Source organism: Trematomus bernacchii, unplaced genomic scaffold (genome assembly GCF_902827165.1).
Source record: "Trematomus bernacchii unplaced genomic scaffold, fTreBer1.1, whole genome shotgun sequence".
NCBI lineage: Eukaryota > Metazoa > Chordata > Actinopteri > Perciformes > Nototheniidae > Trematomus > Trematomus bernacchii.
In genome coordinates, this window is record NW_022987714.1 from 4534259 (window position 1) to 4561630 (window position 27372).

General features: G+C 42.3%; 1 protein-coding gene across 1 annotated transcript; it reads left to right on the top strand.

Annotated features, from left to right (window-relative positions):
• Positions 1 to 605: 605 nt before the first annotated feature.
• otogl (otogelin-like) lies at positions 606 to 26089 on the top strand. The gene is made up of 57 exons (XM_034141856.1): positions 606 to 678; positions 1090 to 1132; positions 1459 to 1537; positions 1753 to 1831; positions 1946 to 2038; positions 3238 to 3392; positions 4235 to 4356; positions 4542 to 4747; positions 5310 to 5434; positions 5796 to 5902; positions 6099 to 6205; positions 6320 to 6445; positions 6535 to 6643; positions 6727 to 6773; positions 7323 to 7468; positions 7576 to 7702; positions 8242 to 8419; positions 8525 to 8649; positions 9255 to 9464; positions 9709 to 9877; positions 10020 to 10094; positions 10338 to 10381; positions 10752 to 10917; positions 11469 to 11576; positions 11794 to 11932; positions 12914 to 13048; positions 13187 to 13333; positions 13466 to 13585; positions 13788 to 13904; positions 15039 to 15195; positions 15413 to 15439; positions 15565 to 15744; positions 15836 to 16114; positions 16212 to 16329; positions 16423 to 16502; positions 17044 to 17912; positions 18398 to 18575; positions 18692 to 18834; positions 19146 to 19169; positions 19295 to 19387; positions 19481 to 19670; positions 20189 to 20406; positions 20662 to 20803; positions 20904 to 21089; positions 21224 to 21436; positions 21669 to 21773; positions 21889 to 21996; positions 22129 to 22230; positions 22314 to 22418; positions 22565 to 22605; positions 22715 to 22778; positions 22872 to 23050; positions 23224 to 23328; positions 23402 to 23521; positions 24051 to 24096; positions 25614 to 25693; positions 25804 to 26089. Exons 1-57 carry the CDS (start codon positions 606 to 608, stop codon positions 26002 to 26004), a joined length of 7830 nt encoding a protein of 2609 aa, XP_033997747.1. The 3' UTR covers positions 26005 to 26089.
• Positions 26090 to 27372: the final 1283 nt, after the last annotated feature.

Genomic DNA, 27372 nt, shown 5'->3' on the forward strand with positions numbered 1-27372 from the left:
TTGTCAAACGTTAACGTTGTTTTTAGCTAACACTAGCCAAAAAAAGTTAGCTTATATCTATGTTGTGGCTATTCGTGTACAGTTAGTTATAGTTTTATTACAGTTAGTTATAGTTGTATTACAGTTAGTTATAATGGTATCTCATTGTTAAATATTAACGTTAGCTGTGAAGGGGTGTTAAGAGTTTTTTTCCAAACTATTACAAGTGCAATTAGCGAGTTAAATGAAACGTTCTGCCCTCTATTTAGCTCATTGGCAACGCCGTTTTGATCCGCTAATGTTCACGTCAGAAGTTGTCATACGCAGGTCATGCGGTCAGACAGAAATGTAACTTCAGAGGGGAAAACCTCTGTGATGGAGCACACAAAACCCAGTCTGTGTGCTGGCTGAGAATGTTGGAGTGACAGAGAGCAGCTTACCTGCCCACACAGGTTGAGGCTGGTCGTCACCTGCTCAGAGGGGCTGTCGCCACTAGGTAGGTTTCACCGAGTTATAGGAAAGACCAGGCATCGTCCCGGTGCTAACACACATCCTGAAACCTTCCCTTCCGGGACCATTGAGATGCACCGTTAACGTTTCGGCGGGACTTCCTTTCGGACTCTGAGATGAACTTAAAGTGGACAGTGAAACGATTTCTTCTTATGTCATTTTCAATCTCCCACTTGCTGTTACTTGAGGGTGAGTATGATAGTTTCTCTCCTCCAAAATTGTATAATTGTCCTGCTAAAAAGTTTGCTAAACACAGATGTGAGTGTGAACTATATTACACAACATAGTGGTATATTATTGGATCTAATAGTCAATATTCTTTGAGTCACAATACCCTTGTATTACAAGCTATTTTGGAATATTATTTAAGTTAAGTTTCTGATTTTCTTTATCATCTGTCACAGGTAATTTACCTATATATAATAAAGCCTAGCCTGCATTGTTTTAAAATGCCCCTCCCTATTATATTGTGTCCTCACTGTTTAATCCTAATAAATGTCATATATGCGACTTAATGTTTCTTATTTAATACATCTGGACCTCCCTTTCACCAAATTACAAAGAGTTTATACTTTTAAAATGGTTTTCTTTTGTGTTTAGGAGCTCAGAGCCGACTTTCAGTGGCTGAAGGAAGACTACAAAGGTAAATCAAAGGAATTAAATTGTGATTATGTCAAACAGTATGGTAAACATATAATTAATATTGAGCAAAAAGATCATCCCTATAATTGTACAGGTAATTGTCACCCAATTGTACAGGCTGACACGGATAAATTATTTGCAATTTCTGTTTCTGTCACTAGAGTGTGTGGCAGAGACTGCGTTAGAGTGTGTTTGTGCATGTGCACTTGTGCCTGTGAGGGTTCAGTTAAGAGTAGTTTGGATTCTGAATTCAAGTGGTGTAAAGTGCACTTAAGTCTCCCCTCTGACTGTTTCTTCCCACTAATGTGCATGTTTGTGTGTGTGCAGAAGAGCTAATGCACTTCGGAGGAAACGGGATCTCCTTGGGGAGGAGGTTGGTACACTACACCTAAGAGAACCAGAGGAGGTCAGGGCACCCACATGCGCACAACACCCTAAATGGCACAAAGCTGTCTTTGTAACGAATGAGACTCGCTCACAAACCCATACACTTTCTCCCACTCAGCCTGACGCAACTCTAAGCTTACAACAGGTCACCAACAGTACAGAAATGTGTCATTGATGTGGTTAAAGCTTGAGAACTACTTTAGGAACTACATTAAGTGTTAATTGTTTCCCAAGACATACAGACCTCTGCTGTCGGAGGGTGGTCTGCCACGCAGCATTTTACACAACTACACAGCCAGAGATTCCTCTTCAGGTAATTACACAACTTCTGAAGCTTCCATTATTGCATTAACAGAAGATTAAAACTATCATTACCCAGATAAACTGGGCTAAGTGATCTTGAGGTGTGTGTTTTTTTTCCCCCCAGAATATTGTGACTGTCTCAATGGTGGCTGGTGTCAGGAGAGCGGTGTGTGTGACTGTGCTCAGTTCCAGGCATTGGGAGACCGCTGCCAGATCAGTGAGTAATACACACACACACACACACACACACACACACACACACACACACACACACACACACACACACACACACACACACACACACACACACACACACACAAACACAATTTACCACACACATTCACACGCACAGTGTATGTCTTCCTTTGTTATCAAATCTTCAAATCAGATTTATCAGAATATCATCCACATGGCAACCATATTCTTGATTGATAAGCACCCTTCCTGTACTGTATACAACAGAGTATGTGATTAGCAGGTGTACAACTTTTTAATAACGGCATACAGTATACAGTTACACACTCAGGTATACAGGAATGTGTGTCATTCAACAAACAATAATTACATGCACACACTCCAGTATTAATTATCAGATTTCCCCATCCGTCTCTCTCTTTCTATTTCCCTGCCTATCTCTCTTTGAATCATGTGCACTAAGGTAATAGGGTCAGGGTTGAGTGATGGAGTTTCCAGTTTCTATATTCTGAACAGACTCCTTATACAGTTATCAGGAGATCTGAAGTCAGAATTATTGTAAAGACATTTTTTCATTTCAACAAACTAATTTGATGTTGGCCCACCTGTTGGAAACAATATAGCCCCTTAGGGACGTGTAACTGAACTGATACTTGAAATGAAATCCTGGAATAGACATTAGCATTTAAAGGATAAGCCTCATTTTAGACTCATAATCAAGCTTCAAAGCTTCAATGCACATTTTGAAGATTAGGATTACCGAGCTGATGCCACAGTTCTAAAAATGTTAAATAAGATTTGGAATGTTTTGGTGATTAAAATGTGTAAAGAATCATTTACAAAATAGGGAACAGGCAATTTCAGATTTCTTACCAGCATGTACAGTAAAGCTTTGTGCTGATCAGATTAAAGGACATGACTCACTATCAAACACCCCCACTCCCTCAGATTTTGGGGAGGGTCTTAAGCGGCATCTTGGCATTACCAGTTACGGGGATTTCCTGTAACAAGAGGCTTTTTTTGAGAAAGGCACTAATTTTCCACTGATAAGTTTAATGAAATTAAAGATGGTGAAAGATATAAAGATGATAAAAGAGATAGAATGTATGACTTTGAGCAAGTGTCAATTTCCACTGAAATCCATTTGTGTCACCACATGAAACTGATCCCCTTCATCATCACGAGAATGTTGTCTGAGTGAATTGCCCATTTTCCTCTCAGTACCTAACCAGGGCCAGGATAGAGACGGGATCTGCAGGTCGTGGGGTCAGCACCACTACGAGACATTTGATGGAATCTACTTCTTCTACCCGGGAACCTGCTCTTATATCCTAGCCCAGGACTGCCACTCAGCTGCACCACAGTACACGGTGTGGGTAAGAGCATAAAGAGAGAAATTACCCACTGCTGTATTTAACCACTATTAAACCTGTGTGTATTCAAGGTAGTCTGGCTTTATCTTACAATAACAGCTTTTCAAATATGGGACTGAAGTCTTTTTGAGTTCTCTCCGTTATCTCATATTGCACTTAAAACTCTTTGATTTTTCGAAACATTATTTAAAGGGGACCTATCATGCAAAATGCACTTTTTGATGTCTTTTATACATAAATATGTGTCGGGGAACTCACGCAGCGTCAGAAAATAAAACCCTCTCTCTTTTCCTCCGTACCCAAATCTCTAAAAACGGGGCTACAACGGAGCTGATCCAGATTTGTGTCCAATATGACGTAATATCGGAAATGTAGGCAGCCCCCTCCTTTTTTTTTTTTTATCAATTCTTTTTTTTTTTTAAAGCTTTATACCCCAAATCAGCACTTTTGAAACAGGAAGTGAAATAGAGGGATATGAGGCATAGCTAGAATGGGTGATCTGTTTGGTATTTTGAGCAAAACACTTCATAGACATGTTTTTTATATATTTGTATATATCTGAGACCTATGCTATTGCCTAAAAATAGCATGATAGGTGACCTTTAATGGATCATTATTCCAGTTCCTAAATCCCACAAAAAGCCCCAAAACTAAAAATATCTCAATACCCCACCTCCCACCCCTACCTTGAAAACCCATGTAGATACATGTGTAATCAAAGAAGCATATTGATTCTATTTTAACAAAGAAAACTGTAGAAAAGAAATAAATACAAGTAAAGACATTTCCATGCTAATTCCTCTGTGACCCTTTCATTCTCTTCCATGGTTTTTACATGTCCTCAGGTCCACAACAGCAGAGTGTGTGACGGAAGTGTGTATTCATGCCCCAGAGCTCTCAGTCTGTTCTTCCCAAATGAGGAGGAGATCCACATCTCTGGATATCAGGTCCACCAGGGAGGCCGCAGGTGCGTCTGTTTGCATGGGTTTCATTTCTGCTGTAAGAAAAGTTCAGATAGATTTTGAGACTATTCAATAAAAACTTCTTGCTGAAACCATAAGAAAATATATATAGTATTTCACACCATCACCATTATGATTTTCACGAAGTTTACTTTCTCTGACTCTGCCACGTCTGTCTCTTTAATCTCAGGTTGAGTCTCCCTCACACTGTGGGCGGTGTTTTTATTGAGCGACTGGCAGATTATCTTCTGGTGAAGAGTGTGTTTGGCTTCTCTTTGGCCTGGGATGGAGGCTCGGGGGTCTACCTGAAGATGAGCGAGGAGCACCAGGGGGCTCCCTGTGGTCTGTGTGGGAACTTCAACCATCTTGCCGGGGATGATCTCACCACATCCCGTGGTAAGACCGGCCTGACCGGCCCCCTCATCCTCTTATTCCTTCACTCAGCACCAACAATAACCTCAATTACTATGATTATACACTCAGCACTGATTCTTGCCAATTATTGTAGCGCTGGGACCTGGAGAGACCAAAGTGAAAGGATAGGGGAGAACTGATAGTTCTGGTTTCAATGGCTGGAAGGAGCAATAACTCTTCCTCAAATGACTGGAAATATGAACTGCTGTCCCCCACTTGTTTGAGCAGAAAGCTGTCCCGTAGAGTGAGGAAGAGCTCCCAGGAAGAGAGTAACACGTAGAAGGGATCCGACCGTAAACATAGTATTGCCATGGTGCATCTATATACAAAGAGTTTTGATCAGATTTCCTCTTGTTTGATGACAATAAAGATGTATGTAAATTCACCATGTCTTTCGTATTGTTATTTGTATACATGGTTAAATAGTACATCAACTGTACAGTGTCTTGTGAATGTGCTTTACTATTCATTTTTTGTTTGTGCTTTTGCCGTTCCTGTGCTCGATGAACATACATACTGAATATGTGGTGGATGTGTTTTTTAGGCATTCGGACAGACGAGCCTGCAGTGTTTGCTAACAGCTGGGCAGTGGACCTGCCTCATGAGAGAGCCTGTCCCTCAGTAGACAGTGACTTCAATGGGCCCTGCCACTCTGAGTCAGACATGGATGTAAGACCTCATAAAAGCAATGTTGATACTCGGTATTACTATTTCACTCAATTGTGTGTTACCACAGTAAACCAATATTTTGTACCAGATAGCAGATACTAGCTAAGTTAGCTTTTTCATGATTATATCTTAAAGGGTAACCTTGGTACTTTTTAACCTGGACACTTTTCTCCCATGTTTCCTTTTGTGTGAAACTAGTTACTTCACTACTCAAGTTACCCTTTACAAAAAACAGGCATCTCTGTTAAGGTTGAAAGGGCTTGGTCCTTTGTTTATTTGTTTGTTCTGCTGTTCTTTTTTTGTGTATAATGTTATGTGCTTTAAATTCCCATCATACTTTATTTACTGGGAATGTCTGCAGGATGCCATAGAGAAATGCAGTGCACTTCTCTTCTTCCCGTTCCTGTCCTGTCATGAAAACATTGACCCAAATCCCTTTGTGGCCGGCTGTGTGTCTGACCTCTGCATGTAAGTACAAACTCTCACTATTGATTATTCAACTTTTCATCACCCTCTCTTCTGCATTATCCATATAATCACAGTTAACAGAGTAAACCTCTCGTCACTGGGAAAACTATATGCTTCAGTTGTTGAGACTGAAAAAACAATAAATGCAGTTTCCTCAAAAACGTTTCATGTCTGCTTGATTTCCACTTTTTTTCAGATCTGATGATGAGGAAACATTTTGTCGAGCGTTGGTTGAGTACACCCGAGCCTGCTCACATGTTGGATATCCAGTCAGAGAGTGGAGGGACAGTTTCCCTTCTTGTAGTAAGTTACTACTGCAGCTCCAAATGCATTCATATTAGATACACATTATTCCATGCTCATGTCCTGTAATCTGTCTTTGTGTAACTCAGGTACTGTATGTTTGTATGTTTGTAGATGATGGCTGTGAGGAGAGTTTTGTCTATAGAGACTGCATCAGTTGCTGTCCACCCACCTGTACATTTGAGAAAGAGTGCCTGGGAACCAACTTGCATTGTCTGGACGGCTGCTACTGCCCAGATGGTATTTAATTATCTTCCTAAATGTCAGCCTAATTATGTCTAGTTTACTGACCTCTGAACTTACTATAATTGCAATGCTCTTTCCCACAGGTCTTATCCTACAAAATGGAACGTGTATCGCTGTCTCTCAGTGTCCATGTGTTTACCATGGTACGTCATATGTACAAGGACATGTACTTCAACAAGGATGTAGTGTTTGGTAAGTGTGGACATGTGATTTGCAAATAGCATATACTGTAGCTTTGGCAGTGTGCCCTTAACCTACTGAATGTTCTTTGTTAGCGTGTGCATGGGAGGAGTGTGGAACTGCACCGAGAACAACTGCACAGGTGAGTTTCTGCTTTCAGAACAGTTAATATAAAGAAAAAATGGATATAATTATTAAGGCGAGACACTACACCCAAAAAAACATTGTTTTACCATGTTCTTTCAGACAAGTGCAACGAAAACTAATACACATTAAGTTGTTCATTTTATGACACTTTGTCTTTCAGCATCTGTAGATTTCTCCTAAATTCCCCAAACAAGTCAGCATTAGATAATGCCTCACTTGCATATTTAAAAGTAACATTTAAGAAAAAAAACAATAATAATAATTGTCCTCACGTTTATGTTCAACCTCAATCCAATTTAAGAGCACTCACATATATTCTGAGGGTTCAAACATAGTTAAAGAAGGAGTTTATTTCTATAATTCATAGCTTAATTTATGCAACATTTTATGCCTAATGTGAAAATAGATTTTTGTATGGCTGTTGACAGTATGTAAAATGTCTTTATGTTAGTAATGCTGCCAACATTTCCTGCTGATATCTATTCGTTTACTGTATATTTGACCATAATAACTCTTAATTACCTTACCTCTTGTCCCTTCTCAGTGGAGTGTTCGGTGGTAGGTGACATGTTTGTGACGACATTTGATGGTAGGATGTTTCTCCAGCCGGGGACGTGTCAGTACGTCCTGGCAAAGAGCCGCAGCGGCAGCAGGTTCTCAGTCACGCTGCAGTATACTACCTGTTCAGAGGTAGAGTGCATGATTACTTGCATAAAAACATGCTCACACACTTACCAATGATGCAGTTTCCTTTCTACATTGATATAACCGTATGGTGTGTGTGTGTGTGTCTACAGCACCAGGTGTGTATTCAGTCGGTGACAGTGGTGTTGGATGAAGATGTGAGTCGTCAGATCACTTTGACCAGAGAGGGGGAGGTGATCATCGGTGTCAACCCGGTGCCTGTCCTGCCCTATGTCGATGGTAGGAAATCACCAAATCTCTTTGATACACCAAATGCAGTCAGATCAAACTGAAATAATGTCTTTTATACTTTAATGAAACATAATTATTGTCCGTATCTTCTTTTATAGTAATTTCCTCTTTGATCATGTGTTTGATGCAGTGTTCAGTTTGTTTATAAAAAGTATGACTGTGTTCGTAAAACTCTTTTCAAGACGATGACGAGACGGTACTGAAGTCCTTAAACCCTTTTTTAGCTCAAAAAAGAAACTTTAAAACATCTATTTTTTATTTTTGTTGACAGAAAATAGAGGATGAAATATTTTAGCCTTTAATTATTTGAATGCAGCAAACTGGTGTCCTGTGCTGCGTGCCTCCAATAAGGACGTCAAGTGGACTTTCTTTTACTAAAATGCTCAAACTTTTAATCAACTTAAACTTGACTGAAAGGAGCATGTGGTACTATAAATATAATACAAATTCTCAACGACACAGGACTTTAAATTAATAAAATGTCCGACAATATGAACACTTGTTGGATGTCTTTTGCTGGTTTGTAGATGCAGTGGATGTGCGGAAGCTGACCTCAGTGTTTACACAGCTGAAGGCAGGGATTGGTCTGAGGATGCATTACGATGGTCGAGGGGGGCGGGTCTACCTCCAGCTGGAAAGCCAATGGCATGGACATACACTGGGACTATGTGGAACCTTCAATGGAAATCTACGAGATGACTTCCTGTGAGCAAGTGCTTTCCATTTATAGATCAATATTAAAAATGTCACTTTACCTGACTATATTTGTCTGTTTGTGTACATATGTGTGTGTGTACATTGTGTGTGTAGGTCCCCTGCAGGGATGATAGAGGGCACTCCTCAGCTTCATGCAAATGCTTGGAAGGTTTCATCTGCCTGTGTCGCTCCAGTCAACCTGCCAATCATAGACCCATGTGAAATGAACCAGCATAATGGTAACAATGACTTCATCTGTTCTCATATTATTTTGGATGTAGGCCTACCTGTCATTTATTTCTTTAATTTAATGGAAAATGGAAAGGGTGAGGGTTGGCATGAAATCTACCAAGCTACAGAAATAAAAAAATACATGTTTTTCCTGTTACCTGTTTTGACATTGTTGTAAATGGTGTTTGATGTGGTTGCACAGTGTCAGAGATATCAGGTTGAGAGTTGTCTGCCTTCTCTCAAAAATCATGGCACTAGATAACACTCAGGTTGTGGTGCTCAAAGCAGCAAAAATACAGGATTTTCTTTATACAAAATTATATCTACCAACAAGTCTCTCGTTCATGAGTAGAAGCATGTGAGTAGTCTTTTTCAGGGGGTAATAGACATGTGGAAGTGTCCTTAGATAAGATACTGAACCCTAAATTGCTCCTTTAGGCCAACAGTGTAGAGGGGCTTTTTCACAGCTGATTAATCCACCACTCTGCAACTCACAGCCAAACAATCTGACTGATACTGAGAGATATACTGGTTTTAATTCCAGGGTATCACGTTTGTTCAGACTAAACTTTCAAATGTGTTAAACAGGGTTGTGTGTGTGTATGTATTCTAGTATTCTATGCATCCCAGTGTGAGGTGCTCATGGGGAGCGTGTTTGCCCCATGTCATGGCTACATCAGTCCAAACATCTTCCAGCAGCAGTGCCGCTACCAGGCCTGTCGTTGTGGGAGCAGCTGTCTGTGCACAGCACTGGCTCACTACGCCTACCTCTGCTCCAAACACGACGTCAACGTTGACTTTGGATCACACGTCACTGAATGCGGTCAGTATTTGGGTTGCTTTTATCCATACTGTTTGAAAATAAAATTGAATATATGACCCAAAATAGTCAAAGGAATCAGAAAACGTTATTGCCCATCACTTTTTTGTTTGATGTGGCTCACAAAATGTGCCTTACTGTGTGTGTGTGTGTGTGTGTGTGTGTGTGTGTGTGTGTGTGTGTATGTGTGTATGTGTGTGTGTGTGTGTGTGTGTGTGTGTGTGTGTGTGTATTTATACAGATACAGGACTGGTGTGTCTTGGAGGAATGCTGTACCACTCTTGTGTGTCGTCTTGCGGGCGGGACTGCCGTGCTCTATCGAGCACGGAGACATGTGACCCTAACGACTGTGCCGAGGGGTGTGGCTGTCCAACTGGCAGTTACCATGACGATGTGCGGCAGCGCTGTGTGCAACTGTAAGACTTCATTAATCTTCCTAACAATAGTCATCAATTTCTATTCGGCAGCAACACACATAAACAGTACAGGCAAACACTCGCACAGAAATCACAGTCTTTATGTAATGTAATTAAAATAATGTTGTGATTTTCTCCACAGGTCTCACTGTCACTGTTACTCTATGGGTGGGGTGTCACAGCCAGGGGAGGTGACCTTCAGCGCCTCTGGCCCCTGGTGAGTCACAGCTGGCCTTAACTTCTACTAAAAAGTTAAAAACTCACCGCTTTCTTGGCTGCAGTGCACACAGTGTGACATCCTCTCTCACACACACTGTCAGATACACTCGAGAAAGCAATCACAGCCTAAGTGATTGTCAAATGAGACGTAGAGCACTTTAACTAACCTTGTGTTTGATAACATTACCCCTTTCCCAAACCCTCACCTCTGTTTTTTCTCCCTTCCTGTCTCCTCTATCAGCCTGTGCAGAAATGGGAAGATGGAGTGTGTGCCAGAGGAAAAAGGTAACCCCTCTGCACCCCCCCCCCCCCCCCCCCCCCACTCCCTTCAGTTCCTGCTCTCGTTCTTTCCAAACAACAAAGTGCCGTTTCAGGCTGTGTCCCTCTTGCTGAAATCAAGAGTCTTATGTCTGTGGTTGTAGCTTTTTTCCCATGACTAACTGTTTGATGTTTAAGGTGATTGTGGCATTGATTTGTTCTCTGTGTGTGTGTGTGTGTGTGTGTGTGTGTGTGTGTGTGTGTGTGTGTGTGTGTGTGTGTGTGTGTGTGTGTGTGTGTGTGTGTGTGTGTGTGTGTGTGTGTGTGTGTGTGTGTGTGTGTGTGTGTGTGTGTGTGTGTGTGTGTGTGTGTGTGTGTGTGTGCGTGCCTATTGCAGAGGAAGATAGTGTAGAGGTCGGAGAGTGTCCAGAGGGGAAAGTGTACCACAGCTGCACCGAGCAGAGAGGAGGGGTAGCGTGTGCACCAACTTGCCGTAACCTGATGTTGAACCTCACCTGCCCTCCCAACACACCGTGTGTCCCTGGCTGTGTCTGCCCTCCAGGGTAACACAGGCACCTGCTGGCCTCCAATATTCATATGTATTTCTGTTTTTCAAGACATAAAAAGTCATTTTTTAAGCCCACTTGGTAAAACATTCACTTTTGATTGATTTCCTACCTTCCAGAGGTTTCAGCCTATCTCTTCTTTTCAATATAAAAATCTATTTGCAGATTGTTTAAGAAATAGAAGTGCAAGTGGAATTTCATAAATGGAGAAATTGAAACCAGAGGCTGTCTGGAAGATAGTCAGGATTCATTTGTAATCAATGGGTAGAACTACAGGTTTAATGTTTTCAAGTTGTACTGATTCAAGGTAGACTGACTGAGCATGCACACACAGTACTGTATACTTTTGTCAGTTGCAGATTAAAAGCCTCCGTCAAGGGCACCTTGACAATATCTAGTGGAAGGTTATCTTATTTACTTTCCACACCTATAATTCCCAACTGTATTCAAAATCTACATTTCAAGTAACATTTATGTTTTACTGACAGAACTGTTAAGATCACTTACTGCATTATGGGGTATTAATGTTAATGTTTTTTCCTATGAAGGCTAGTGATGCACCACAGTGAATGCTACTACCCAGATAACTGCCCCTGTGCCTGGCTGGGCCTTGAATACCTGCCTGGAGAAAATGTGGAAACACCATGTTACAAATGGTACACACCTTTAATTTACTCCCCATGTGAATTCACCATAACTAGAAAAAGAGTGAGCCAATTATTGTGTTACTTCAATACAGGATTATCAGTCAAAGTCAAAATTAAAGTCAAAATTATAACTACTTTGTAACAGCCTGTATCTCAGGACATAACATTGTATCTTCCTTATTTCTTTTGACTCTTCTCATGTGTGTCCATCTGTCTGTCTCCTCAGTGTGTGTCACCGTGGCTATTTTAACTGCAGCTACTCACCATGTCCAGCTGTGTGTACTGTCTACAGCGACAGACACTACCACACCTTCGATGGCCTTGAGTACGACTACCACTCTGACTGTCAGGTCTATCTGCTCAAAGTGAGTCGATTATGTCCATATTCCATATATTTTGAATATATATATATATTTGTATATATATATATATAATATCTGCATGTATATTTTCTATTTCGACATGCATATTTTATATTTTATATTTTATTTTATTTTTCTTTCTATTCTTGTATATTTTGTAGTTTTGTTTTATTGTAACATGCCTTTTATGCTGCTGTAACAACAACAATTTCCCAATTTGGGATCAATAAAGTACTATCTATCTATCTATCTATCTATCTATGTATGTATGTATGTATGTATGTATGTGTGTGTGTGTGTGTGTGTGTGTGGGTGTGTGTATGAGTACAGTGTTGCATGTGTAAATTAGGGTGTACAATTATATAATTGACTTGACACATTTATAGATTCAGTTTGTGCACATGGAAGATAATCAGGTGGTGATGTCAAAGAAGATGGTATGTGTTTGAGTTTAAGGGAGGAGCCTACTCTGGGTTTCCCGGTAATGACTGATTTGGATCTGGGGCAAAACGTTGGAAGAGAGAGTTGTGTTTAATTAGAGCAGATTAAGGTGTGTGTGAGCTGGTGGGCTTGCACCATGGTAATGCTAGCAGACCTTGTGCAAAGCTGGAGCGACACAAAGAGACCAGTGTTCACTTCAAACCCCAGGACTCCTGCGCTCCCAGGGATATAGAATTAGAATTAGCAGAACAGACATTCCTATCAGACCCAACAGGCCGCCAGCCACCGCGCAGACCTGAACATAATGGAGGTCAGGGCTGTGTCTTAATAGCCTAGAGTTGCTTCCTTTTCTTGTCACCTCTCATACATCCTGATGACACTGTTTCCTCATTGAACAGGTAGAATCACATTTCAAGTTTGAACCTACCATGTGGTAATAAGATATTATATTTCTGGCTGCTGTGTTTGTAGGAATGAAATGAGAGGATCTGAGGAGACCTTCTTCCATCCAAAGAGTAATATTGTCTCTTCTCCTGTCACCAGAGCCTAGGAGAAACCGAGGTGTCCATTGTTGCCCAAAACAAAGACTGCTATGAGAGCGGCATTGTGTGCATGAAAATACTGGTCGTTCACGTGGGACTCACCAAGATCTACTTCACCGACAACTCTGGCAACCCTGTACGGTCTCGATTTACCTATCAAGCTGTGTTCATGTTTCTCTTCTTTTACTCTCTTAGATATATATAAAAAACATATTAAACTATATCCAGTGATTCCTTCTGCTAATATGAATCTACCTTGTTTGTCCTGCCTTAGAGCCCGTCCTCTGTTGTAGGACGCGGTTCAGAATTTGAGCTTTGGAAAGCCGGCTACTACACTGTGGTCCACTTCTCCAGTCAGGACCTGACCATCCTCTGGGACCGCAAGACTACTGTACACATCAGAGCTGGACCCCGCTGGAAGGTCCGGACAAGGAGTACATCTTGCAAAAATAAAACATTTGTTGTGTCCTTTACCTTAGGTATATTTATGTGATCTGGTATTAGGAATTGAAATTGGAAACATGGCTCAATGTTGTTTTATTTCACCATTTAGGGCCTACTCAGTGGACTATGTGGAAACTTTGACAGTGTGACAGTGAATGACATGACCACATCCAGCCACATGGAAGTCAATAATGCCCAGACCTTTGGAGACAGCTGGTCCCTGGGACAGGTGAGAATCTGTCCTCTCCTCCATTGATTTGCCCCTTGCCCTCTTCACTCTTTCCCTTTGAGTATCTCCCACTCACTCTTACTTTCTAGCCCTCTGTTGCTCCTGTAATTTATATGTGCTGGTCTCCCTCGAGGCCACTGTGATATTTAAGAGTAATCAGACACTCGATCACCTATTGTGTGTGTGTTTTGTGTGTTTTCAGTGTGAAAGTGACCATGTAGTTGAGCGACCGTGCGAAGGCGATTTAGGCAGACAGCCGTACGCCAAGAGGGAGTGTGCTCTTCTCTACAGCGATGTCTTTGCACCTTGTCACAATGTGGTGAGTCCCATTTAAGTGATGCGCACACACACACACACACACACACACACACACACACACACACACACACACACACACACACACACACACACACACACACACACACATGTCCACAAAGAGTGCGCTATGGAAAGGTTATCTTGCTTGCACCAGGGGAGTAGGGGTTGGTAGGGTTATGGGAAAAGACTCCTAACTGATGGAAGCAAATACATTGTTCCTCATAGATAAATACTAATTACCACACCAGATCCAAGGCTAACCACACTCACACAGTAACACACACCTACTGCATAGGTTTTCTTACAGTATTGTAGTTCTCTTTGTGGCCAGTAGATGGAGCTGTGTATATACCATAGTACAGGGGCCAGCTCACAAAAGCTGTAGCCAAAGATAAACACTTTCATTAACTTCTTCTGGAGTTCTTCACTTTCAATAGAGATAAACACAATGGACACAAGAACTAATAACATTACTTTTTCAAATGTCTTTGTTGTCAGCTGTGTTACAATTATAGTTTTTTTTAAATAATTCGATCTTTAGTGGTTTATTTTTCAGACTCTTAACTACTGTGTGCAGCTGTTCTGTATTAAAATATGTCATTACAGCTTCTTCTGCTATTTAATACTGTGTGTCCTTATCCAACCTTTTGAAATGTATGCCTAATTGTCACCTTGGCCAGAGACTACAGAGGAAAAATAGCTTTTTGGCTCTATCTGACATTATGACACAATGTCTCATTATTACTTTGTTTCTTCTAAAATAAACAAAATTAAAGAACAAATTGACGTTTTGATGGGACGAAAGGGTCTGTTTTAGTCCGTTACAGTATCATTAACACAGAGGCACAGCTAACCTTTGGACGGACCAACTCATAGCTGATGCGTTTTGTCTGTGTGTCATGGAGCTCATCTGATCCCCTCTGCACCAGAGGTTGACCCACATTCCTTTGTCCTGATATCTCATCACTCTTCCACTGTCTGAATTATTGAAAACGACTCACCCCCTGAACAGTTTCCCCCAGCGAGATTGACCTGCTTCCTTCTATGATTGTTTTTGTGTGTATAGACAGTATGTGTCTGTGTGTGTGTGTGTGTTTTTTATGAACCATGTATACATACTGTGCACACCCTCCAGGTGGACGTTGCCTGGTTCTACAGGAACTGCCTGACAGACACTTGCAATTGTAACCGTGGGGGAGACTGCGAGTGTTTCTGTACGTCCATCGCTGCATATGCACACAAATGCTGTCAACAGGGGGTCACTATACACTGGAGATCGCCCTCTGTCTGTCGTGAGTACACACACACACACACACACACACACACACACACACACACACACACACACACATGCTCATAGTACTCTGTGTTGGTCAGAGATGTGACCCCTGCTAACCTCTGTGACCCAATTTCACCAGTCCCTGTTTTCAAAAAATGATATCATCTTAGTCACATGTTATGTCAGAGCTGATTAAAAGCTTTTTAACTTCTGAACTTGCTCTCTTTCAGCTTACGATTGTGAATACTATAATCAAGGTATGTTTGAGTGATGAGTATATGTTTTCAGAGAGCTTTTTTGTTCGTTTATCTTTTCTGAACCTTACACACTGCTAGCTTGACACCAGAGTAATTTCCCCTCTGTTTCTCGTGCTTCTCCACAGAGCTAGGCGATGGCCCATTTTCCTTGGTGAGTGCTGTTTATAACGAAACCATGTTCGGAGTGAACCGCACCAGCAGCTCAGTGTTTCCTCTGGTGAGAGAGAGACCGGGGCAGCTGCCGGCTCCAGGCTTACTCTTCAACTTCATGATCACAGCCGGCTTGCAGAAGGACAAAACATCACGTGAGCAACCACATTTACACAGCAACACTGTACCACGTCTCGTTTTTTTGTACATGTTGGGTACATGAACCAACATGTCTTATATTCACAGGTGTTCCTGTGGTGTCACTGGAGTCTGCAGAAAGGCCCAACTATTTCCTTGTGGTGTCGGGACGCAGCCGTCTTCAGTTGGAGCAGTGGAGTCGAGGGCCGGAGTTTAATCGCAGAGCAACCTTTATCCAGCACCAGGGGCTGTTTCTGCCAGGTCACACCTCCTTCGAGCTTGTCGGCCAACCTGGAACCTTTCTGATACTGACACGCACTGCTGCACGGGCTCAGAGATACGACACCTCCGAGGGGTTCAAAGCCAGCAGCAGCTTCACACTGGAGGGTCAGGAACACATGCATATACCTAACACAAACACACACATTTTGTCCACTATCACACAGAAACTAACTAATTATGTGTTCTCCCTCTCCTCTGGTAGAGAGCAGTTTTGTGATACCTTATCGTATGATGTGTGAGTGGCGCTACCAGTCCTGTGCGAGCCCTTGTGTCCACACGTGCAGCGACCCAGATGCCACGCGCTGCCATTTCCTGCCTCCGTAAGAAGCTTTGCTCATTAAAAGCACCCATTAAATGCTACCAACATTGTCGATGCTTAGCTCAGGTTCTGAGACGGTTTCTGTATGTTGCAGTGTGGAGGGCTGCTTCCCGCGTTGTCCCAAAAACATGGTCCTTGATGAAGTCACTAGGAGATGTGTCTACATAGAGGACTGTGAGTAGGACAGATTCTTTTTTAAATGTCATTAAAATTCACAACATGTATTATTCAGGGTTCCCAAAGATACCCTAGAACCTTGAAAGTCTGTGAAGTTTTTAAGAAAAAAAAAATGCAAGTCCTGAAAGTTTTTGAAAAAGGACAAAAATAGAAATGGGTCATTCAAAGAGCTTGAATTAAAATAATTTGTACAAGAACAAACATTTAAGTTATTTACTGTAGACTTTTTCTCTTGTATTAAACACACAGCACAGTTAAAACAATCAAGCCTTTTTCTATTTTTAATTGTTGTCTGTGAGTATTTCTTAAAGCCTGCAAGTTCTACAAAACAAATTCTCAATTGTGTAACAGTAATAAACGTCATCCTTGTCTCAAACAAAGTTATATTGGGTGCTTGAATTTGAGTGAATTGGGCCTGGAGCGTCCTAGAAAAATCGTTGAATTGGATTTTTAAGAAGGTGTGGAAACCCTGAATGGTTTACATAAATCTTTCAATATATTGAAACTATGTATTGAGGATATTATTCTTCTCTACCAGGTGTGTCTCTTCCCCCAACTCCGACACCTTTTGCATATGTGACGCGGTCCAACAGAACCACCACAGAACAACCAACAACCACAACAACCCCTACCACTACTACTACAACTGCAAGGCCCACAACCACTACCACCCCCACAACCACCTCCACTACCACAACCACTACAACTACAACCACCACCAGAGCAACAACTACCTCCTCCACTACAGTCATGCCCACCACCACCCCTCCCACCACTCCCAGTACAACAGAGCGTGTCACCACTCCACTGACCACGCCAACGTCAACAACTCCTCCTGCTCCTCCCACTACTATTGTTTCGCCCACTCTCACTCCCACAACCCCATCAGAGACGACCACTCACAGCACTACCATGACAACCCCTCCCCAAACTATGGTAACCACAGAGGTCACTACACCCACCACCACGGAGGCTACTACAGTCCCCATGACTCCTATTCCTCCAGCCCCCACTACTCCTACATCTTCCACTCCAACCTCCACAACCGTTACCACGCCATCGCTATCATCCCTAGTAACTTCCCCCCCACCCCCTCCAACATCCCCCTCTACAGAGCCGCCACCCACTACAGCCGCCACAACCGCCCCCACCTCCGTCCCTGAAACAACCCTGGAAACTACAACCACTCCTCAGACTACACCTGCCGATAGAACCATCGCGATAGAGACCACCAGCCCAACAGAACCCTCAATTGTTGTTATGACAACCACAGCACCGCTTCCTACAACCATCGAGCTCACGACTGAGCCGATAACCACAGAAATAATCCAGAGCCCCGAAACCTCTCCTGTGACGGAGGAGATAACAACCACACATCCCTTCCTCCTGCCCACCACCCCCTGCACAGTGAGTGTTGCTGTTGTTGTTCAAGTTCAGAACACAGCCAGAAGCACACCTTCCTTAAATCTGTAAAAAATATGAAGACATTTTTTGAATGTTTTTGTTTATTAATAATAAAAAATAATAATAAATGTATTGATATAGCACATTTATAACAAAAGATAAAGCTACAAAGTTAATGAACTCAATGACAACACTACACATTTCTAAATCAGATATAACACTTTTTTTTTTTAAACGTATATTAAACAAATATAATAACCATTTTTTTTAAAAAGGTAAAATTGTATATATTGCGTCTTCCAAAAAGAGATAGGGTCTAACTCTTGCAATATTTCTAACATTTATTTGGAAATTATTCTTTAAAAAGAACTTGCACAAGAAATGTAGCACAGGTTATAAAAGAGTTATGTGATTGTAAATATTACTACAAACACTATGTTGTGAGATGTTTACATTATTAATATGCATATTATGATCTCTCTCTGCAGCCTCCCTACTCGTACCGCATCGATGACTGTGCAGAGCTGATCTGTTTCAACGGAGATCTGCTGCTTCACAACTCGTCTCTACACTGTCGCTCCAACACCACCCAGCCCCAGTGCAGTCTGGTGGGCATGCCCCTGCTCATCAACACAGACCCCTGCTGTCCACAGTGGCAGTGCCCCTGTAAGATATGTTGTTTGTAATAAAACCCGTTTTTTCCAGTGATTGAGTTAAGCCATAATTTATTGCAATGATCTTTGTATGTTGCATGTTTATTTATACAATTTTCCCTTTGCCAGGTCGCTGCACGGTGATGTCAGACCTGCGTGTTATCACATTCGATGGCAACAACGTGGCTTTGTATGATAACGGCTCCTACATCTTGGTTAACCTGCCCAGAGAGACTATTATTGGCACTGTGGAGAAATGTCCGACCAGCCAGGTAACATCTAGAGTTTACAAGGTCCCTCTGAGAACGGAGACCTCTGCCAAGGCCATTTCCATACATTGAAAATGATGAATGTACAGTATAACCCCCATGTGATTTGCATCCGCTCACACATTTAAAGGGGTTCTTTTTGGCTCATGCTTAACACTTCCACCAATTTCTATAGAAATCTGGCCAGTAGTTCTTCTGTAATCCTGACAAACAAACTTAACCAAGTACATTAATTCCTTGGCAGAGGTAATGGTAATATGAACTCTTTGAAAGGACATCTTACATTTTTTGTGAAATATTTGTTTCCTTTGTAGAGTGTAAACTCCATCAGACGAACCGTGAGTACAGCCTCTTTCCCCACTATAATTCCCTTCAATTGCAATTTGCATCAACATCCAAATCTGTTATTTTTTAAGGAATATTATCTTGTACCATTACATTATTTAATTTCTTTCCCCTTCAGAGTCCTACAGGTGGAACATCCGGCCTGTGTTTTAAGAAGCTCAACATTACTACCTCCTCATACAGAATTATAATCAACAGACTCGATCGCAAGGTCAGTTTCTACAACTAACTTACAGTCAGGGGTTCAACTTATACCACACAAATAATGTGGTTCTTGTATGCTGATGTGTCCTGCTGTCTCCAGGTGACAGTAAACTACAGACCTGCTAGACTTCCATTCTCTCGTCATGCTCTCTATGTGGAGGACACAGGCAGCATGTACCTGATCCACACACCTGGAGGGGTCAGCATACAGTGGTATCACAGCACTGGTATCATGGTGCTGCAGTACATCGCTACTCATAATGCATCTGTGCCCACTCGTGGCCTGTGTGGTGAGTCCACACACACACACACACACACACACACACACACACACACACACACACACACACACACACACACACCAGCTTTGACTACATCAACACCAGCCTCATTTATCTAAGTGCCAGCTGAGCTATCAGCACCTAAAGGCCTAACAGCAACATCACTTTGACTTGAGTAATTATGGGATATGACAATTTGAAATGTTGAGGGCCATTTGGTGTGATTAAAGGGATAGTTTAGATTGTTTGAAATGGGGTTGAATCTGTTACTTATCCAAAGTCAGTGCATTGTTTGGAGAAACAGACAGGAGTACAGGCTTGAAAAATGAAGCATTGTACTTTGCTGCTGTGGGCCAGGGCAGCAGAAAACAACATGGATAAGAACCTTCATAAATTGAATCAAATCAAATCTAATCTACTATATACCCCACTTAAATACATCAGAACTATCTCTTTATGCGGTTTAAAACACACATCATGTCACTCCACTTATTATAACTCTAACACACACACACATGTGACGTCAGGTTGCTGCGATGGGAACCCTGAAGATGACCTGAGGCTGCCCAATGGTACGGTGGTCAGAGAGGTGGGGGACATGGTGCTCTTCCTGCAGGCCTGGAGGGTCCACACCACGGATGAAACCGAACACACACGCAGGGTCGGAGACAACTGCACCATCGGGGACTGCTCCAACTGCCTCTCCATGCTCCACCAGAGAGCCTTCATGCCATGCCACAGCAAGGTATTCACACAGCATTTACAAGCCTGTTAAGTTACTTTGCCATGAAGTCAGTACTGAAAAGTTAATGGATTGATGAGTTGAAGACGAAGAATGACAACAAATTTGACAATTTAGTTAAGCAATTTTTTCAACAAAAATTCACAACAACCTTTGGTTGAAGCTCCACACATTTTTTTTCCCTCAATATGTTTTTTATCATTGGGAAATGTATTTGACATATCCCTGCATGATTTTGGTTTGGTTGTCTGTCTGCAGGTGTCTCCGGAGCAGTTCTGCGACATCATGTGGGCGGGGGACCTTCACTACAAGGATCACCAGTGTGACTTTCTGGCGGCGTACGTTGCGGTCTGCTACACACATCAAGTCTGCATCAGCTGGAGACGACACAACTTCTGCCGTAAGGAGACACAGGCGAAGAAATGACACACACGTACGCAGATGTACTCATTTGTATTTTTCATTTGCTCTTGTAATGCTAAGTGCCTGTAATCCTGTAGCATTGCGGTGTCCCCCTGGTAAGGAGTACCAGCCCTGTGTGAGCACCTGCGCCAGCCGCACCTGTGTGAACAGAGAGTACTACGAGGAGACCACCTGCTCCTTCATCAGAGAGGAGTGTGTGTGCCGCAGTGGAACCATCCTGCACCGCGCTGACTCCCCTTACTGTGTAACTGAGGACCGCTGTGGTGAGTGATAGAGTAATTACATGCCTTTGTGATGAAAACTGCACTGTCGGAGAGACTGAATTAGTTTTTGACTGTGCCTTATATTACTCCCAGACTCAATTACTGTGTAATTTACTTGGTCCTGCTGTATCCAGTATGCACAGATAATGAGGGTAACCCCCGGGCCCCTGGTGAGGAGTGGAATGGCTCTGCTCGCGGCTGCTGTCTGTACAGGTGCATGGAGAATGGCTCTGTGGTGGCTGTGGAGCCAGATTGCCACTCTGTCCCCACCCCGCTGTGTGAGAGGGAGGGGGAGTATGTCCTGGATGTGCTGGAAGAAGGAGCCTGCTGCCCCAAGAAGATCTGCGGTGAGTCCAAATACTTAGTTCTGGTGATTGCATTCAAGTAAGATGGTTTAATCTTTTCCCATAATTACACCTACAAGTCCCACCCTTTTATAGTTATGTTATTATTCTGATGATGGTTTACCAATTTTGTAGCTAACCTGTATACTTCTAAATACAAGACGATAAGATAATACAATTTCAGTGAACATATGACTCATTACATTTCCTTTTTTTTCTACTTCGCTACTGTCAGAGTGCAACATGACCATCTGTGACAGCGACGCTCCACCTTGTGATAACGGGAACCGGCTAGTGATTGGTTACAGCGCTCTGTCCTGCTGCCCTGAGTACAGATGTGGTAAAATCAAACTTTCTCTTTTCATTCCTGCAAACTGTTTAAACATGTTGTATACTCTTTTTCAATGTGAATTTTAACTTTGACTAAACATGTTGCTGGGACTGGTCTTTCTTAGAGTGTGACCCCATGGCCTGTCCTCCCGTGTCGGCCCCCAACTGCAGGGAAGATCAGTTCTTAGTGGAGGTCAGAGGATCCAGATCCTGCTGTTACTCTTACCTGTGTGGTAAGTTTTAATTGTGTTTCACAGGTCAGTCTGTGGTGTGAGGTTGGACATCTGTTATGTCTCCATCCTTGGCACCTCCATCAATTACAGCAACACAACTGAATGTATTGCTTGTGTTTTCTGTCTGAGCAGTGTGTGAGTCATGTATTGAACCCATTCCAACATGTTCACATGGAGAAATTCTGGCTGTGGATCTAAACACAACCAACAGCTGCTGCCCGCAGTACCATTGTGGTAAGTGTGTGAGTGTGTGTTTATTTGTGTTTTTATGTCTGTGTCTTCAAAGGCATTTTTATATTTTATTCTATGTATTGCAGTGTGTGATGTCAACCTGTGCCCTGAATCATCTGTGACCTGTGCACCTGGTCTTACTTTGGTTCAAACTGCTGTCCCGGGACATTGCTGCCCGCGGCACCACTGCGGTACACACTCAAAAACACTCATACATACAGATACATCATTTTTTTGCTGGTGTGTTGATACTTTGACTAATCTCAGAAGTTGATATGCTTGTCACGTACTTCCACAAACATCAAGCCACCTCTAACTTCCACTCTGTCTCTCCCAGAATGCCAATGTGGGGACAGCTCTCTCCCCATCTGTCAGGTGGTAAGTCAGCAAAAAAGCTGCATTACAAGTCAATGTCTAATCAAGTCTTTGCTATAACGGAGAAAAAGTGAGCAAATTCTGTTGAGTCAGCACTCTGTTTTACTTTCAGGGGGAAGTGTCTGTCGAGGTTTCAGATGGAAGCCCTAACTGTGGCTGTCCTCAGCATACATGCCGTATGTGTAACACCCGACTAGTGTGACAATTGATGCTGTAGACATTGTTTCATCCACTGCTCGTTATTACTCACTTTCCATTTTTGTTTATAGAGAAGGACGAGGTGTGTCTTTTCCAAGGGGTTACAGTGCTGGGTCCAGGCCAGTCTCTGGTTCAGTACTTCGAAGGAGAATTGTGTTACACCGTCCACTGCCTGCATCAGAGAGATCCAGACTCTGGCTTCTACGCCATGGAAATAACATCCGTCAACTGCACCCAAAAATGTGGGCCAGTATGTATCCTACATATTACAACATTTTGAGTTTTTTGATTGATCACATAGTCTTTGTGAGGGGCATTTTTCTGATTAAATATATTTTACTGGAGCTTATAGAACATGCCCCATCCACTTGTCTTCCTTTTTACATGTTGTACTCAACCTTTTACGTTTGCATCATCTTAAAGCACCAGGTGTATACAACATCTACGGACCCTCATGTGTGCTGCGGCTCCTGTAAAAATGTCTCCTGTACTTTCACCAACGAAAATGGGACAACAGAGCTTTTCGCTGTAAGAACAAACACATCCATGTGTGCTCAACGCTCCACTTTCTGAGCAGTACTGAGTCTGATTGTGTGTGCAGGCAGGGAGTTCCTGGGTGGAGAACTGCACCCGCTACGACTGCATGGAGACAGCAGTGGGAGCCGTGATACTGGCCTCTGGGGTGGTCTGCCCGCCTTTCAATGACACAGAGTGTATTCAGGTCAGGACCTCTAACTGTGCTACAGTGTATATCCCAACTCATGGTTGGACTTTTGAAGCCAATTGTTGTTTACATTCAAGGCAAGGCAAGTTTATTTATATAGCACCTTTCAACACAAGGCAATTCAAAGTGCTTTACAAAAATTGAAGACATTAAGAGCATGTAGATAGGTTTAGTCTGAACCTATCTAATGCGCCATAATAGGTTTTACATAATTGAAATAATTTTATGAAATATAATAGAAATTCAAGTATCAGAATTGAACATTCCCTGCTAACATTTTATAGATTTTTTTCTCTGACAGAGCAGTTGACAACAATTTATTTATTTACTTTCAATTATTATGAAAAAAACGGAAAGGTTAATCTTCTTCAATCTTCTTCTTCTTCTTCTTATCTGCCAGTTATAGCTGTAGGACTATTGATTGGTGCACCAGTATTATGGATTGTATTGTGTATTTTGGACTCTTGTGTCCCTGTAATTGTGTTTCCCATTAACTGTAGTTCCTCGTCTTACTCTCTTCTTGCAGAATGGCGGTGTGGTTCAGAGCTATGTGGACGGTTGCTGCAGGACATGTGAGTCTCCACATTTATTTGATGCTTCTGGTAATGCTTTGAGCTTTCAATCAGAGGGGTGAGCGCCTTGTTGCCTGGCAGTGGATGGGCTTATTGGCTGAGTGGTTGGGGGTGTGGCCTGTTGTAGAAGGGTGGAGATACAGCCTGTTGTTGGCCCGTCTCAATTAATTTCCGAGTTTGTCCCAACATTTTCTGTTTTTTCGGCAGCACAGCCCAGAAAAAAAGAATATATGTTAAAAAAATATGAAATATAATTTGGGACCTGTGAACTGTTTAATTTGTCTTTATTAAAAGGATAAGGAGTATTAGGATATTGCTAGCTGGTGTGAATTTAAGCTTTAATGAACGTGCAGCGGTGATGTTTTCTCTCTCTGTGGATTCGGGATTGCAGCCTCGCCCGCTTGCCTGCTTTTGCAGCGACCTTGCAGTTCTGCCAATCAGGGCGTTCCACAGTGAGCGTTTTAACAATGAGGATGCGCGATGGTGCAGGGGTTAGAGTTTGCCCTGCTGAGCCGCTCTTTGTAGTACATCAAATGACTGAGTTCCTTGGCCAGCTGCCTGGTGTGGACCAAAAGAGAAAAATAAATCCATGTGCATGCCAGCTGCACTGATTCCATCCCCTGTGTGTTTGTGTGTGACGCTGAACTGTGTTTTCTGAACCAAACGTAACCTTGTGTGTGTTCTCATGACGTTCTTTGAACCCGGCGGCTGCGATCCCGACGATGCTCCCAGGTGCTGGAGTGGGTGTTTTACCATTTACCGTTAATCCTGTAACCCCCACTGGTAGTACTAACTGTGACACAGGTACCACCATCTTGCACTATCCAATTTACAATAATTATTTGGACACTCAGTGACTCATCCACTTGCACTTTCAAGCTTTGTGTGAATGTGAGTCTATTTTTACAACTGCTTTCACATTTTGTCCTCTCTCTGGTTAACTTCCAAATCACACTACACATGAACACCTTGCACACATCTCTAGTGTGAAACCGTACATCAGACAATATGCAATGTTAAATATACTAGAGAGCTTCACCATATCAAATTGTTAACAACAGTTGTGAAACAAAATAAGCCGTCTAGTAAATTCATTGTATGTATTAATACATTCCAGCCCTATACACAATCCCTTTAACCATCTTTGATTGGCTTTAAAGTAAGGTTAAGTTTAGGTCAATAGCCAATAGGAGAGCCGGATCTCTGCTGCGAGAACTATGCCCCCCGTTACCCACCTGTCAATCAAAAAAAGCTCCTACTGCTGGGCAACAAAGAGCCCTGCTCAATAGGCCTTTCAGGGCTGTGTGAGTGACAGATATCTGCAGTAAAATGATCAGTGTGTTTGTGTGTGACAATATGTTTAACAGTGTGTGTGTGGGCATTTCTTTGTGTACGTTTGAACTTGCATCTTCATGTTTTCTGCTGTTAAATGGTATGTCCTGTTGGTAATATTATTCCTCTGAAAGTATTGTGTGTCTATCTGTATGCATCTTATTTGTGTGTGAACATGTGTGTAGGTAAAGAGGATGGTAAGACATGCAAACGTGTGGCCATTCGAACTACCATTAGAAAAGATGACTGCAGGAGCAATGCGCCGGTGAGAGAAGAGAGCATGCTTACTTATTTAGGAGGCCGACTCAAAATGTTTAAAACATTATACAAATATTATGCATCGCTCTATATGTCATCAGCCTCCTTCGTTTACAGGTAACAGTCTATTCTTGTGATGGGAAATGCCCGTCTGCCACCATCTTCAACTTTAACATCAACAACCACGCCCGGTTCTGTAAGTGCTGCCGAGAGAGTGGACTACAAACTCGCTCTGTTACACTGTACTGCTCTCGCAACGCCACAGTGGTGGACTACAACTTCCAGGAGCCTCTGGACTGCTCCTGCCAGTGGAACTAAAAACAAGGCCATGCAGAAAAGTGAACGAAAGCTTAAAGAATGTATGAATAGAGGGATGAAATCTTTTTAAAGTACTGATAAAGAAGCAAACCAGCCATTTTTCATTTTATTTGTCACTATAGTACACTTTATTACACTGACCATGAGTTGTAGTTTTGAAAAACTGATATTAGTTGGGAGGTAGTTTTCAAGTTTCTTTAAGACCTGCTGTGCCAACCAAGTCAGCTTGCTAATGTAGTGCTCTTAAGGGATGGTAGGATGCCATTAGCCTTGATGTATATTAACAATTAATATCATGTTGACACATATTTTGTTGCATTTTTTTTATATCCTTTGTCGGGTTCAAATAGTACTCTGGTGTGCCTTGGAAGATACATTTAGCCTTTGTAAAAAAATAAAATTATGCCAAGGATTGTTTTGTTAGAAAAGTTTAATGAGTTTCTGAAATGTGACCTTTGCGCTCTTTGTAGTTTCTGTATTTTGAAGTAAAGTAGGGGAATAAAAGATTTAACAGTGTCTTTTTGTGAATTATTGAAACATTGTCTGCCATCTTGACCTGAAATATCTCCTTTTTACGCACTCTTTGGGTTTCTCATTCTCAAAACCTTCTTAAAAGCTCATACTCATCCTGACTCAGCATCTGTGGTGCTGACATGTGTTTGTGTTTTCCCTCTAAGAGGTTATTGCTGTGTGGGAGTCCACTCTTCATAACAGAACCCCTTAGTGGACTCAGCTCTTTGCCTGTCAATCATTTCTCCCTTTCACATTCCTGTCATTCCACATGGGCTAGCACTTCCACCACACCCAAGGCCTGAGCCAAACCATGAGCAATTTTGAGCCCATGCTTATTTTAGAGGTTATGAAAACAAAATGTTAGACCTGTCTGCTGTGACTGGCTGTGGGTCACCCAGAGGCATTGAGCTGGTGCCCTCTGAGCACAGCTCAGTTTACCACAAAGCCCCACCACATCTCTGATTCCTCTCGCTTCCTCTCAGTATGCTCCACATCCCTCATTCCCCTCCTCTCCTCTCCTCAGGAGCCCAGCTCTGGAGTGGCCATGTGCCTGAGGTTGCCATGGTGAATTGCTCTTATCCCAACAAAGAGCCAGAGCAAATTATACATCAACAATCTCTCTCTCTCTCCCTCTCTCTCCCTCTCTCCTCCTTCACTAAAGGCTTTACTTCTCGGGGGAAGCAGCCGTTGAACTCTGAGTGCGCGCTAAATTCAAAGACCACGCTGTGCGTAAAGCGAAACTAGAAAACAATTAGAGTTCTCCGAAAGTTTTAGAATAACTAGACATATTTGTTAAGCCTTAAATGGTTACAAACCGTTAACTTTTTGACGCCCAGGGGTACGTCAGCGAGCCAA

Bases quoted from the DNA above. Each gene is read 5' to 3' on its own strand.
- otogl (XM_034141856.1), top strand. From the start codon at position 606: ATGAACTTAAAGTGGACAGTGAAACGATTTCTTCTTATGTCATTTTCA. The intron at 7,469-7,575 runs GTAGAGTGCATG...GTGTGTCTACAG, and splicing joins AGTATACTACCTGTTCAGAG to CACCAGGTGTGTATTCAGTC. The intron at 10,095-10,337 runs GTGAGTCACAGC...CTCCTCTATCAG, and splicing joins TTCAGCGCCTCTGGCCCCTG to CCTGTGCAGAAATGGGAAGA.